General features: G+C 38.0%; 1 protein-coding gene across 2 annotated transcripts in view; it reads left to right on the top strand.

The window, feature by feature from the left end:
- Positions 1-14,810, top strand: part of LARS1 (leucyl-tRNA synthetase 1) — a 55,415-nt gene that overhangs the window by 15,612 nt on the left and 24,993 nt on the right. For both annotated transcript variants that reach the window (XM_028527356.2, XM_036014479.1), the window contains exons 6-15: positions 666-827; positions 1,343-1,455; positions 2,042-2,105; positions 3,716-3,783; positions 3,890-4,115; positions 5,789-5,876; positions 5,958-6,034; positions 9,153-9,206; positions 10,230-10,370; positions 12,134-12,211. In XM_028527356.2, the coding sequence (XP_028383157.1) occupies positions 666-827; positions 1,343-1,455; positions 2,042-2,105; positions 3,716-3,783; positions 3,890-4,115; positions 5,789-5,876; positions 5,958-6,034; positions 9,153-9,206; positions 10,230-10,370; positions 12,134-12,211 (1,071 nt within the window). The remainder of the gene's footprint in view (positions 1-665; positions 828-1,342; positions 1,456-2,041; positions 2,106-3,715; positions 3,784-3,889; positions 4,116-5,788; positions 5,877-5,957; positions 6,035-9,152; positions 9,207-10,229; positions 10,371-12,133; positions 12,212-14,810) is intronic.

Here is a 14,810-nt window from a genome sequence, read left to right as displayed (position 1 = left end):
AAGTCCTGTAACTAGGGATATAAAAGAGAAGTTATGTGGAGACTGAATATTAGTCAGAAATTGAAATGAACCAGATCATAAAGTAAAATGATTTAAAAGATGGACATTTAAAAAGAATTCACTCTTTGTGGTGTATAGTTGTATTGATTTGACAAGTGCATGGGTCATGTTTCTACCATTGCCATATCATGTGGAGTAGTTCCATCACCTCCAAAACTCCCTGTCCTGCCTTTTTGTAGTTTAAACCCTTTGCCTACTTCCACCCCCTGGCATTGGTTGCCTTTTTGGTATTGGTAAAGGTTGGAAAATGAACAAACTCTTGTGAGTATAGTCTAAGCCATCAAAACGGAAAAAGATGGGTGTGCTATTGGGAGAGGGAAATAGAGGTTTGGCGTTGAGATCTTGTCTTTGTGATGATAGGTCTTCATGGTTCCACCCACTTGGTAGATTTCCTTGGTATATGAGTCCTAGCGGTCATCAAACTGTATAGTTTGGCAAGCAAATGGTCTATCTAAATCCTGCAGTATTCTGACATATCAACAGTGTTGTTTGGGAATTTAAAAAATTACCAAATGGGATTATTCACTTCCAGTTATTGTGGTCCTAGAATTTGTTAAGGTGTCGGTTGTTCTTTGATGGAGTGTGTTTTTGCTGGTTATTTTCAGAGTAAAGCTGCCGCTAAAGCTGGGTCTTCTAAATACCAGTGGAGCATTATGAAATCGCTTGGTCTGGCTGATGAAGAGATAGTCAAATTTTCTGAAGCAGAACATTGGCTGGATTATTTCCCACCACTGGCCATTCAGGATCTGAAGAGAATGGGTTTGAAGGTATGCCTGTCATCACGTAGTTTCAGAAAATACAAAGAACACATTTACATTTATGAGATTTGGGCCAGGTATTATCTGAAGTGCTCTAATGAATTGGTACTTTTACTATCCGGTTAGAAGCTAATGGGCCTCTATCTGAACAGTAAAATACTTTAATGGTTGTCGTATTAGAATGAATATCGATACATTAGCATTTGAATAGAAAGGAATTCTATTCAAAGAATATGAAGAACATTTAGGAATACTTAAAGGTATTATTTAAGTGTTCCTTTTGAGTTTATTACAATTTCTATATGTTTAATATATGTGTGTGTTTAAAAATACACGTATTAAAAATCAATGTAGTAATTGTGCTACATGATAGGTAGAACTTCAATTTTTGTTTTTAATATTTGATATAATTTTTAGATGGAAAATGAAGAGTAGAAGAGTAAAGAACTGATTCCTAGGAATTCTCATTCAAAGAGACCATACAGAACTCTCACAAAATTACCTTTTTCTTTCTCCTCCTATAGGTAGACTGGCGTCGTTCCTTCATCACTACTGATGTTAACCCTTACTATGATTCGTTTGTCAGGTGGCAGTTTTTAACATTAAGAGAAAGAAACAGAATCAAATTTGGGAAACGGTGAGTTTGTTGTCCTTCAGTATGAAAAAGCAAAAATTCTATAATTCTTGTAATTCAGTGCCCCACAGGCTACTTTTTTCTGTTGTCTTTTCTTTTATTTTTTTATGGTTTTGCTTTTCTTTTTTGTTCTGAATTCTTTTCCTTTCTGTTTTGCCAGTGTCTTAATTCCTCTGAGCTGCTTTGTGTTTATGACAGCTAGAACCAGGGAGAATAGGAGTATTGGCTTTTATGATATCACTAAAGATTCTGTTTAGTATTCCCAGCCAAACAGAAAAGTAATTTTATTTGTGTTTTAGTTTATTCTTTTGTTTTATAAATTGTTTAAGATTCTCCCTTGATTATGTAGATTAATTAAAAGCTATTTGCATTTGATAAGTGAATTTAAATTTTTAATCTGTTGTTGATGAAGGCAGAAATCTTTTATTAAATAACTAGATTGGCAATAGAACTACCCATAAAAGTATAAATAGTAGATGTAGGCATTTGCTCAGTTAAAAGAAATATTGTAAGATGTTAGCGACAGCACTGGCAAATATGTTAGGCTAAAACGTGTATATTATAGCAATATTTGTCACTTATTTTTTAGGTATACCATTTATTCTCCAAAAGATGGACAGCCTTGTATGGATCATGATAGACAAACTGGAGAGGTATTTGTGACACAGAGTAGCTACTGTTAATAATTCTTCATATGACCGTAGAGCTTTAAGAAATAGATCAGCACTGGCTGGTGTGGCTCAGTGGATTGAGTGCCAGCCTGTGAACTGAAAGGTCTCTGGTTCGATTCCTAGTCAGGGCACATGCCTGGGTTGCTGACCAGGTCTCTAGTAGGGGGCGTGCAAAAGGCAACAGATCCATATATCTGTCACACACTGATGTTTCCTTTCCCCTCTTTCTAAAAATAAGTAAATAAAATCTTAAAAAAAAAAAGAAATAGAATCCTAAAACACAACTTTATTCCAGTGCTGAGGTGTATCGTAGTGATACTCTGGTGGCAGTGAAGAGGGAGGCGGAATGCCATTATGGGTTCCTGCATCTTGTCTAGGGCCTTGCTTCTCCAAGAGTGGCCCCTGAACAGCTGCATCAGCTTCTGATAGACAGGCAGTTCTGATCCTCACCCCAAACTGCTGAATTAGAAGCTCTGGGGCCCAGGAATCTGTCTTTTAATAAGCTCTCGATGTGATTCATGTGCATGCTAACGTTTGCAAAGCACTGCCTGGAGACTGCTGTGCTCTGAAAAGAGCATGGGGAAAGGCAGTGAGATTCAGGGCTGACGAGTGCACACAGATTCCATTTGTTCTTGCTTTGATTATATACCTACTTGCTTATTCTCAAAGTACTTTTAGTCATCGTGATGCCAGTTCACCCTACGTTCCTGTAGGACACATTACTAACATTATTCCTGGTACTGCTTGAGTGCAGCAAGGGGGATTTGCCTAAAGCCTTTGCACAGGAAACCAACATGCCAGCACCTGCATTTAGGAGTCCCAGTGAGTGTGTCATCGTCTGTTGCCACCTTTCAATGCATTTGTAGTCTAGTGACTGCTTACAACAATCAGCCCTCAATAATGATGTTACTTATCTGATAGGAGTGAGACTTGATCAAAATTTTGAAAACTTTGAGAGACTTCAGAAGGCCCAGTTTACTGACTATATTAAGTTTTAATTAGTCAATGGTAGTGATATCCTAAATTTCAATAGTATTTTATAATTTTTCAAAGCATTTTTGTGTCCGTTGTCTTATGTGCTCCTCAGGACAGTCTTGTGTGAGGCTCAAAGAGACTGTGACTCCCTTGGGTAAAGCTTCAAGGAGCCAAGCTAGCTTTTAAATGCACCTCACCTGACCCTGGGTCCAGTGTGTGTCTGTAATAACTACTCTGTGGCATTGCTGTCTTCTTGTTCTCATTTTGGCAAAAAAACAAACAAAACTGTTTTAATCGATTATTCCAAGGAGTTTTTTTTTTCTGTCCTACCCTTTCAAGGGAGTTCTCAACAAACCATCCCTACCCAGTGGAGTCTGGGTTGTGTTTCTGAGTTCTGGTGTGGGGTGGAAGGGTGGTCCCCCAGGGCACTTCTTACACATTAGACATCCATGTGGATGTGGCTGGCACACCACTTGTAGTCCCTTCATTGGAAGAAAGAATTCATCTAACAATGCAAGAACTGATCTTAGGAATTTGAATCCTATCTCTCACATAGATTAGGAGGTGTAATCTAAGTCTTTTTTCCTCTCAAATTTTTGTTTTGTTTCTTTGTTTAGGGTGTTGGCCCTCAGGAATATACTTTAATCAAGTTGAAAGTGCTTGAGCCATATCCACCCAAATTAAGGTAGGCTTGCCAAAGAGTTATGCTTCAGCTGTTCGAATATCAGATACTTGTGATAGAATCCACAACATTTTTTTTTTTTGCTTTAATATATCTTTTTTCTTCTTAGTGGCCTGAAAGGGAAAAATATCTTCTTGGTAGCTGCTACTCTCAGACCTGAGACCATGTTTGGACAGACAAACTGTTGGGTTCGCCCTGATATGAAGTACATTGGGTTCGAGACAGCAAATGGTGATATATTCATTTGTACCCAAAGAGCTGCCAGAAATATGTCATACCAGGGCTTTACCAAAGACAGTGGCGTGGTGCCGGTTGTTAAGGAATTAATGGGAGAGGTAAGTTTGGTAGCAGACTTTCTATTTTAGTATATAAATTTAGAAAAAAAAATTCCAACAGTGAAACTTGAGGAAAAAGCATTAACATTTTAAAAAATTGAGACATACTTGCAGTCAAATGTGTAAATCCTAAGTGTGTATTTTGGTGCATTTTCATATGTGTATACACACTCATGTCAGCATCACTCAAATCGAAATGTAGAACAGTTCCAGTTTTCCAGAAGGCTGTCTCATGTCCATTTCATAGTGAGTCCTCACTGTCCTCCTGCAGAGGTGGTCCACTGTTTGACTGCACCACAGTGCAGTGACCCTTTCTCTGTAATGGGTGTCTGATTGTTCCCTGTTTTTTTCTGTTATGTCCCGTTAGTATTGTACCTGATGTTGGAGTTCTGTCTGAGCAGTTTTTGGGAACAGTATTAATGACACAGATTTTTAACTATCTCTAATGCAACTTCTTTCCATGTTAATTTGAGCAGATTCTGGGGTGAGGAAAATGCATGGTATAAATTAAAAACTAGCTTTCAACCTTTAAGACGGGTACAGTAGTTAGCTTTCACCCGTATTACTGTAAATGCTAGATGAGCAGCTTATCTAATACGGTGGGGTGGGTGGGGACTGTGTGGAACTGAAAAGTTCATTCCTTAGCTAAACAAGCAGCTGTAAGCTGTTGGTCGCATATGGGAATATGGGTCCAATATTGTTACGTCTTCTGATATTTTTTTAAGAGAAACCAGATAGATCGTTTTAATTAACTTTGTCTTTCCAATTATCATTTAAAATGGATATACAGTATCCTAGCTTGTTGAAGTCTCATATTTTATTAAATAATTTTTCTATCATTTAAAGTTTTATTTGTTCCTAGGTTAACACAGCATTAGGCAGACTTCTCAAAGAAAAACAGGTTTTTTTTTCTTAAACTTTGAGGTACATTTCTAGGATTGGATTGCTGGGTCTGAGTTGTGTGAACATTTTTGTGGCTTTTTTTTTTTTTTAAGATTTTATTTATTTATTTTTAGAGAGGGAAGGGAGGGAGATAGAGAGAGAGAGAGAGAAACATCAATGTGCGGTTGCTGGGGGCTGTGGCCTGCAACCCAGGCATGTACCCTGACTGGGAATCAAACCTGCGACACTTTGGTTCGCAGCCCGTGCTCAATCCACTGAGCTACACCAGCCAGGGCTTATTTTTGTGGCTTTTCCTATGGATTCTATGTTATTTTCCTTAAGGGGTACCATGTCACAAGTAATGTGTTCGTGTTCTAATTTCTTTAAGACCTTAATAATTATTTACAATGATTTTTGGTCTAGTTGGTATAAAAGAATGACTTTTGCTTTATTTCATATATTTTTTGATTTCTAGCTTCTTGGGTTTAAAATAGTAACATTGTATTGAGCGCGGGCTGGGAACCAAAGTGTCCCAGGTTCGATTCCCAGCCAGAGTACATTCCTGGGTTGCAGGCCATAACCCCCCAGCGACCGCACATTGATATCTCTCTCTCTCTCTCTCTCTCTCTCTCTCTCTCTCTCTCTCTCTCTCTCTCCCTCTCCCCCCTCCCTTCCCTCCCTAAAAATAAAGTAAATAAATAAATTTAAAAAATAAAATAGTAACATTGTTTTCAATTTTATTAGTTAAACTAAGTTTCTTCACCATTTATGCTCATCTTTTCCTTCCACAGGAAATTCTTGGTGCATCCCTTTCTGCACCTCTAACATCATACAAGGTGATCTACGTTCTCCCAATGCTCACCATTAAGGAGGATAAAGGTAAAGAGTTTGTTTCTCTAGGGAAATACTGTGGTAGTCACATCTGGCTATATTAATCAGTCCCTCGCTCTGTTTCACAAGGCACTGGTGTAGTCACAAGTGTTCCTTCCGACTCTCCTGATGATTTTGCTGCCCTCAGGGACTTGAAGAAAAAGCAAGTGAGTATCTGAGTCTCACATTGTTTTTTCTGCTCATCATCCACTTGGTCAGGTACCGCTGAACTACACTATGGGATTAGGCTAAAAGGCTACACATGTAGCTTTGAACTGTAATTTCTGACTTATTTCTTGATGTATATATATTTTCTTGTGGTTTGAATTTTGAATATATATATATATATTTTTGGATAGAATGTTGAATAGAATGTTTTTTTTAAAGACTTTATTTTTTCAGAGCAGTTTTAGGTTCACAACAAAATTGAGAGGAAGGTACAGAGATTTCCCATGTGCCCCCTGCTCCAGCACACGCACAGCCTCCCCGTTATCAACATCACTCTCCAGAGTGGCACCTTTTTACCAGGATGAACTTACATTGGCAATCATAGTCACTCAAAGTCCATAGTTCACCTTAGGGGTTAATCTTGGTTTTGTGCATTCTGTGGATTTGGACAGATGTATAATGACATATATCTATCATTTTTGTATCATGCGGAGCATTTTCACTGCTTTAGTAGTTTTCTGTGCTTTTCCTGTTCATCTCTCCCCATCCTCCCAACATTGACAACCACTGTCTGCTTGTCTTCAGGGTGTTACCTTTTCCAAAATGTCATGTAGTTGGAACCTTACAGTATATAGCCTTCTCAGATTGATTTCTTTCACTTAGTAATAGCATTTAATGTTTCTCCATGTCTTTTCATAGCTTGATAGCTTACTGCTTTTCAGTGTTGAATAATATTCTGTCTGGATTACCATGGTTTATCAGTTTACCTACTGAAGAACATCTTGGTTGCTAATAAGTTGGTTAGCAGTTATGAATAAAGCTGCTATAAACATTCATGTGCAGGTTTTTGTGTGGACGTAACTTTTTAGCTCTCTTGAGTAAATACCAAATAATGTGATTGTTGGAGCATATGGTAGGAATCTGTTTAGTTTTGTATGAAACTGCCAAACTGTCTCCCAAAATGCCTGTACCATTTTGCATTCCCACCTTGTGAGAGTACCTGTTGCTCCACATCCTCACTAGCATTTGGTGTTATCAGTGTTTAGAATTTTGACTGTTTTAATAAGGTGTGTGGCGGTATCTCATTATTCTTTTGATTTATATTTCCCGGATGACATATGATGTGGACATCTCCTCATAGGCTTATTTGCCCTCTGTATACCTTTGGTAAGGTGTTAAGGTTAAGGTCTTTGGCTCATTTTTTAATCAGGTTGTTTGTTTTCTTATCATTGAGTTTTAAGAGTTCTTTATATATTCTGGATAACAGTCCTTTATCAGATACATCTTCTATAAATATTTTTTCTGGTCTGTTGCTTGTTTTATATTTCTTTTGATAATGTCTTACAAAGCAGAAGTTTTTGATTTTCATGAAGTCTAGCTTATCGATTATTTCTTTTATAGGTTATTTCTCTGCTGTTGTATCCAAAAAGGCCATCACTGTACCTAAGGCCATTTACGTTTTCACCTATGTTTTATGGCTTGGAGTTTTATATCTAGGTCTATGATCTATTTTGAGTTAATTTTTGTGCAGGTGCAAAGCCTGTGTTTAATTCACTTTTTTTGCATGTGTACATCTATTTGTTCTAGCAACGATAGTCAAAGATACTGTCTTTGCCTCATTGTATTGCCTTTGCCCCTTTGTCAGGCATTGATTGACTGTATTTATGGGGGCCTACAGGCCATCTGTTCTGTTCCATTGCTCCGTTGGTTTTTGATTACTATAGCTTTATAGTAATTCTTCAAGTTGAATAGCATCAGTCCTGCGGCTTTGTTCTTGCCCTTCAGTGTTTAGTTGTCTGTTCTGGGTCTCTTGCATCTCCATGTAAACTTTAGAATTTCTTTGGCAACATCCAAAAAATAAATTGCTGGGATTGCATTAAATCTATAGGTCAAGTTGGGAACAACTGAAATCTTGAAAATATTGAGTCTTCCAACCCCTTGAATATGGGATATTTTTCCATTTTTTTAGCTCTTTGATTTTGTTCATCAGAGTTTTATAGTTTTCCTCACCTAGGTCTTGTATATATTTTGTTAGTTTCTTACCTAAGTATTTAATTTTTGGAATGCTAATGTAAATGGTATTATGTTTTTAATTTTAAATTCTACTCATTTGTTGGTATATAGGAACGTAATTGACTTTTGTATATTAACCTTTCATTTATTTATTTTAAGATTTTATTTATTTTTGGGGAGAGGGGACAGGAGGGAGAGAAACATCAGTGTGTGTTTGCCTCCATTGCGCCCCCTACTGGGGACTTGGTCCGCAACTCAGGGATGTGCCCCAACTGGGAATCAAACCAGCAACCCTTTGGTTTGCAGGCTGGTGCTCAATCCACTGAGCCACACAAGCCAGGGCTGTGTATTAACCTTTTATCCTGCAACCTTGCTATAATTGCTTACTAGTTTCAGGAGGACTTTTTAAAAAAATTACTCTTTTTTGGATATTCTATGTTGATCATTAAGCCAACCTGTATACCTTTTCTTTTCCTGCCTTATTGTATTACCGAGAATATGCAGTGTGATGTTGAGAAGTAGTGATGAGAGGGGACATCCTTACCTTTACCTGTTCTTAGTGGGAGGGCTTTGAGTTTCTCATCATTAAGTGTGACATTAGCTGTAAGTTTTTTATAGTCTTTATGAAGGTGAGTAAGCCCCTCTCTATTCTAGTTTACTGAGAGTTTTTATCATGAATGGGTATTGGGTTTGGTCATATTTTTTTTGGCATGTGTTGATATGATCGTATGAATTTTTCTTTTTTAATCGATTGATGTGATGGATTTCCTTAAACTTCTGAAAAGGTTTCTGATACATTTTTATTGCAACTTAGAATATAAACCTTATTTTAAGTGGGGTGTGTGTGTGTGTGTGTGTGTGTGTGTGTGAATTTTTGCTTTGACTGTACAGTTTCATCATTTAAGCCATTATAACCTAAACTTTGAGTCTTTAGAAATCCTAGATTCCTTCTCGAGATATTTGGTAAAGATAAAAAATTGCTCTGTATGGAAAGGAGAAGAAATAAGAGCTTTATAAACAGCTTGGGGGTTTCTTCTCTCAATGATTAAATGATTATACCAATGAAGTGTTGATCATTAATGTTAACTTGCAATTCTTTTGTAGGCCTTACGAGCAAAGTATGGAATTAGAGATGACATGGTCTTGCCATTTGAGCCAGTGAGTACAGAGATTTCTCAGTATATTCATATCCATATCTTAGTTTTTGTTTTTTTTTAAATTTTTTTTTAAATGTGTACTTGATTATTTTTTTTAAGATTTTACTTATTTTTAAGGAGGGAAGGGAGGGAGATAGAGATAGAGATAGAGATATAGAGAGAGAGAGAGAGAGAGAAACATCAATGTGCGGTTGCTGGGGGTTATGGCCTGCAACCCAGGAATGTACCCTTGCTGGGAATCGAACCTGGGACACTTTGGTTCCCAGCCCACGCTCAATCCACTGAGCTACACCAGCCAGGTCCATATCTTTATCAGAGGAAAAAAGCTTACATTTTCCTTGTAACAAAATTAAGTAATTAATGGAGTATGGAAATAAGAGGGAGTTTACTTGAGAGTTTATTTTAATTTGGTAGCTGCTATGGAGGATAAGAGAGAAAAACTAACAAGCATTTTCTTAGCACCTGGCACCTGAAATTCTGGAATAAACAAATGGCCATTTAGCATCACCAGTTTTATGTAGCTTATTCTGATTGTTTGGCCAATTTCCAGGCTTCTAAGGACAAAATGTTAATGTTTTCATATTAATGCCTGCAGTAGAAAAAATTAAATTACTGACAAATACCTCTCATGAAAAATCCAGAGCACTTACTAGAAACCAAAAACAAGACCCTTTGAAAATTTAGTTGTTAACACAATTTTGCCAGTTTGTGTTATTTAGTTGATTTGATGCCAGTGTAGGGTGAGAGCTGGGGAAGGTGAATGTGTAGTAAGGGAGGGACACCGTGGGGGCTGCTGTACAGGTTTGGGTCAGTCCTGTGGAGAGAAGGAAGACAGATTCACACCGGGATGTTTGTCGGTCACTGTGTGAGTGTGACTTCCTAGTGCTTGGTCCTGTTACAATGATACATAGAATCTGAAATAACTTGGTGGGATAGAAGAGACCCAAAATAAAAAAAGGACGATGTTCTTTTTGTGCGTGTTCATTCAGGGTGAATGAGTTCCTGATGTCGTCATTTTTTGCAGGTGCCAGTCATTGAAATCCCTGGTTTTGGAAATCTCTCTGCCGTAACCATTTGTGATGAGTTGAAAGTTCAGAGCCAGAGTGACCGAGAAAAGCTTGCAGAAGCAAAAGAGAAATTATATCTAAAAGGGTTTTATGATGGTGTAAGTAGTTTTTTTTTTAAATTTTTATTTGATTTGCTCCATGTTCTGTGATTTTCTTAATGATTTAAAAAATACATAGAAAAATTCAATATAGTTTCAGTCACATACTGAAAAATTCAATATAGTTTCAGTCACATACTGACCTATGACAGACTGATATGAGATTAATAAGAGAGTCTATTATTTCCAAACTTTCTAAAATCTTTTTTTGGGGGAGAGGGGCAATAATAATATTTACAGAAATTACATGTTTGTGCCCTGTAGGAATCTTTTAAAGAATGAATTTCTTGAGAAGATATTTAGTTAGTTCTATTATTCAATAAACTCCAAAGGTCTATTGCATGGACAATACTTGTTCCCTTCTTTTGCTCTTTAAGAGTTTTGTATTTTAAGTAAGCAGTTTTATTCAGGTCATTAATTCACTCGTTAATGACCACGAAATGCCAGGTGAACACGACAAACATGATCTGAACCTCCTTTTTCGTCACTGTGCACATGTCTCCTTACCCCAGTTCATGGAGAGAAGACTGGGTCAGAGAAAGTGAAAATTCAGCTAAGGTTAAAATGAAGATTTAAAACATTTTTTTCAATTACAGTTGACGTGCAGTGTTATATTAGTTTCAGGTGTACAACATACTGGTTAGACATTTATATACCTTAGCAAGTGATCATCCTGATAAATCTAGTGCTCATCTGACACTGTACATAGTTAAAATGAAGATATTTAAGGACGTGAATGAGAATTAAAAAACTTTTATCTTTACTGTCATTTTTCTAGATAACAAAGAATTGGTTATGTTTTTTTTAAGTGACTTACACATTTTGGGTGATAATAAAAGCCAGTACCTATATAGTACTTTCACATTAACTTATTTAAATGTCAAAATCACCTCATGATGTAGGCACTATTTCCCCCATTTTACAGATAAGGAGACTGAGGCACTAAGAGATTAAGTAATTTACCCTAGATCAGTCAGGTAGCCTGCCAGTGGCAGAACTGAGACCCAGACTAGGCACCTTGGCTCTAGGATTTGTGCCCTTCAGCACTGCATCATAATGATCCAGAAGTGTACTTTCATAATGATGAATTAAATAGGTACAAAGCATTTCGGTAATGTTAGAGGGTTGGAAGTTCAAAAAAGAGCTTGTGTCTTTTGCTTAGAATCTATTTGAGGGATACAGAAGTCAGGCAGAGGAAGGTGAGTTGGAATCCCCTGGAAAGGGGATTGTGGCTTAGAATTGTGATGATGGCAAGCTGCTGCTTTGCTCTAGAATTAAATTTCCCCACTAAGTAAAAGGCAGAGTTGCAAAACGGTAGGCCTTCCTCTCAGAGCTAAGTTTATTACGTGGCCAAGCAAAGGGGAAAGCTTGTTGGTGACAGGTGGATTTGGGAAGGGAAGGCTGAGTGGGGCGGAGCTGGATGTGGGCAGCCCCTTCTCCCAGAGTCTCCGGGAGTGAGGGGAGTTGGTGTCATGGCGTTCTCTCCACACAGAAAACTGAGAAGTGGAAAGGAAGTGAGTGTTTCTTCCTGGCCATCTTCTTGACAGCTATCCTAAGTATACTAAAAGAAAAACAAATGTGTTATAAATATTAGTTGTTCAGGCTGTGCCAAAATAAAAAATTATGGTTATGTGATACATTTCACCATAGAAATATATTGGGTTGGTGGGTGGAAGTAAACTTAGGGAAAAGTTTGGGGAAGGGAACACAAAGCCAATTTTAATTATTTTCTATGTGTTTTTTCCTTACTCTCCTCCTTTTAGGTAATGTTGGCAGATGGATTTAAAGGACAGAAGGTTCAAGACGTAAAGAAGACCATTCAGAAAAAGATGATTGACGTTGTACGTCATAGGCTATCCTCTGAAGGCTGTTTTAGGAGAAAAGCTTTTAGTTAATAGACAGACTTTACAGTGTTTATTAGCACAATGGGTCTGCAGTAAGACCGTGAGCTTTATTAAAGACAGTGTATAGTTTTGTGGCAGAAAATAGACCTATTAGCAATTCATGTAAGTTGAATTTTCTACCTGCAACATTGATGAAAGGAGTGTGCTAAAATAGACAGGTGCAAAGCACATACAAAGAACTTGAACATGCTTCTGGCTTGGCCATTTGAGATGCTAGTAGTTACAATTCTCTCTTTCTGTAGTGCTTTATTTTTTACTTTTCCCCCCATCTTCATTTTTGCTGTAACTTCTATTGAGCTATTTAACTACTTGTTAAATTAAACTTTTATTTTTGCCAGTTATATATACCCATAATTCAGAGAGACAGTGGTCTGTAAGGCTTCTTAAAATGAAAAAGCCAGTTTCCTCTTTATCCTTCCACATTCTCTTAAATGTCTCTTTTTTGGAGAGGCTCACTTTCAGCCATTTTAGTATTGACTTCCCTCTGTCTTACAGATCTTGAATCTAAACGTTTGTAGTATAACCTTGGTTTTATTTTTCCCGGTTTGGCACCAGCCATTGACTTTCTACTATGAAAGGTCAGAATTTAACTCTTCCTCCCACCTTGTGGCTTCCTCTCTAACATCACACACATTCATGTACACCTTTCCATGCCCCATCTTCCTGGTGTAGGTGTACCATCTTTATGTGAGAGCAGTAGTCAGTGTTTACTTTTTGGGGACATGACTGATACAGTGTATACAATGAGAATTTTTGTTCTGTAGCTTCTGGTTTTCCCTACGTTAATAATTGTCTCTTTCAAAAAAATTTTTTTTTACCTTTATTTAATCCTCACCCAAAGATGTTTATTGATATTAGAGAGAGAGCAGGGAGGGAGAGAGAAACATTGATGTGCGAGAGAAACATAGATCAGTTGCCTCCTGTATGCACTGCAACTGGGGATTGAACCCGCAGCCACAACCTACATGGGATAACACTCCAGGCAACTGAACCACCCACCAGGGCAAAAATTTCCTTACTTCTAAGTATACTTCTCAATACGCTGTCCCAAACTCTGTCCCATCTGTTCATTTCTGCTCTCAATACCTTCAGACGCATTGTGCTCTCCAGGTTCCATCTGAGAGAGCACACTCTCAGGGCCTTCGGGCGGGTCTGAGTCTGCGCCGGCTCCTGCCGTCCTGGGGCACCGGTGTCCTCGGCGGTCTTCCTCCGCCATTGCTGAAGAGTTCCTTTGCTGCCCTCGGCTTGGACGCCGCTCTGTTTCCTTGGTTCCCAGGCTGCTTCTTTCTTACTTATTCTCTTATTTCAGTGAAGCTCTGCCTCTAATATCTTTCCTGAGAAAAGTATCTGGAAGGTAAATTTTTGAGCCCTTCCATGTCTCAAATATCTTTATTCTGTCCTTATTTGCCCTTGATGACCTGCGTGCAGAATTCTGGCTTGGAAATAATTTTCCCTTAAAATTTTGAGGGCATTACCCATGGTGTTCTGGTTCAGTGATGCTTTTGAGAAGTCTGAAAGCATTCTGGTAATAATTGATCTTTCATAAGTGACCTGTGTTCCCCCCCTTCTGGAAGCTAGTGAAATACTGTTCTTTCTCCCAGTATTCTAGAATTTCATGTGACTCGCCTTGGGTTAGGTCAGTTTTAATTCATTCTTCTGGTTGCTTTTTGGGCTTCTTCAGTCTGAAAACTTGTATTCTTAATTTTGGGAAAATTTTTGTCTTTTATTTCATCTCTTCCTATTCTTTATTTGTGCTTTGTGAATTCATATGATTCAGATATTGGACCTCTTAAATTCTGGAAGTTCTTTTGCTTTTCTGGGAGAGTCCCTCAACTGTGTGTGTGTGTGTGTGTGTGTGTGTGTGTGTGTATCAGTGAGTTTTTGTTCACTGTGTTTTTTTAATATCTGGTAGTTGTGTGTGCATGTGTATATATAAATAAAATTTTCTAAAAATGCATTAAAAATCTTCTTGAATAGCAAACTTACAAATAAGTGGGGAGCAGTATGATGAGTTCCTGTACACCCTTCACCCAGCTGAGTGGGCATCCACTCAGAACCACCTGAGCAGCTTATTCTTGTTTTCCGACTTTTTATAGGCTGTTCTTGCTGTATGGATGTGAAATCTTTTTTTTTTTTTTTTTTTAAGAATTGAGATACAATTGACAGAGATGTGAAATCTTAATCTCTTATTTCTCTGAGGAAAACTTGATTATTTAAGAGCGGGCACAGAAAGGTTATTGGACCCTTTTGGGATGGATGCAGGTAGGACTTGTCACTGGGCTTTGTTGGGCAGATCTGGAAGGGCCATTTGTGCCTTGGGGAAGCCCTGATGTTAGTGAGGGCTTTTTGGGTTTGTTAGGTTCCCCACAGAAGATTCTCCCATCTCTGGCTTAAAGTGTCTAAGGGTCTAAGCTAACTGAGCATTCTGGAAGCTGAATTGGGAGAAGTTCGCTAGCGTGGGTACCAACACTCAGTGTGCTGACTTTCACTTTGTCCCTGTTTTCACTGTGACACTCATATCTTCAGCTTTGTCCTC

Source organism: Phyllostomus discolor, chromosome 13 (genome assembly GCF_004126475.2).
Source record: "Phyllostomus discolor isolate MPI-MPIP mPhyDis1 chromosome 13, mPhyDis1.pri.v3, whole genome shotgun sequence".
In the NCBI taxonomy this organism is placed as follows: Eukaryota; Metazoa; Chordata; class Mammalia; order Chiroptera; family Phyllostomidae; genus Phyllostomus; species Phyllostomus discolor.
This window is presented reverse-complemented; position numbering and strand designations above follow the sequence as displayed.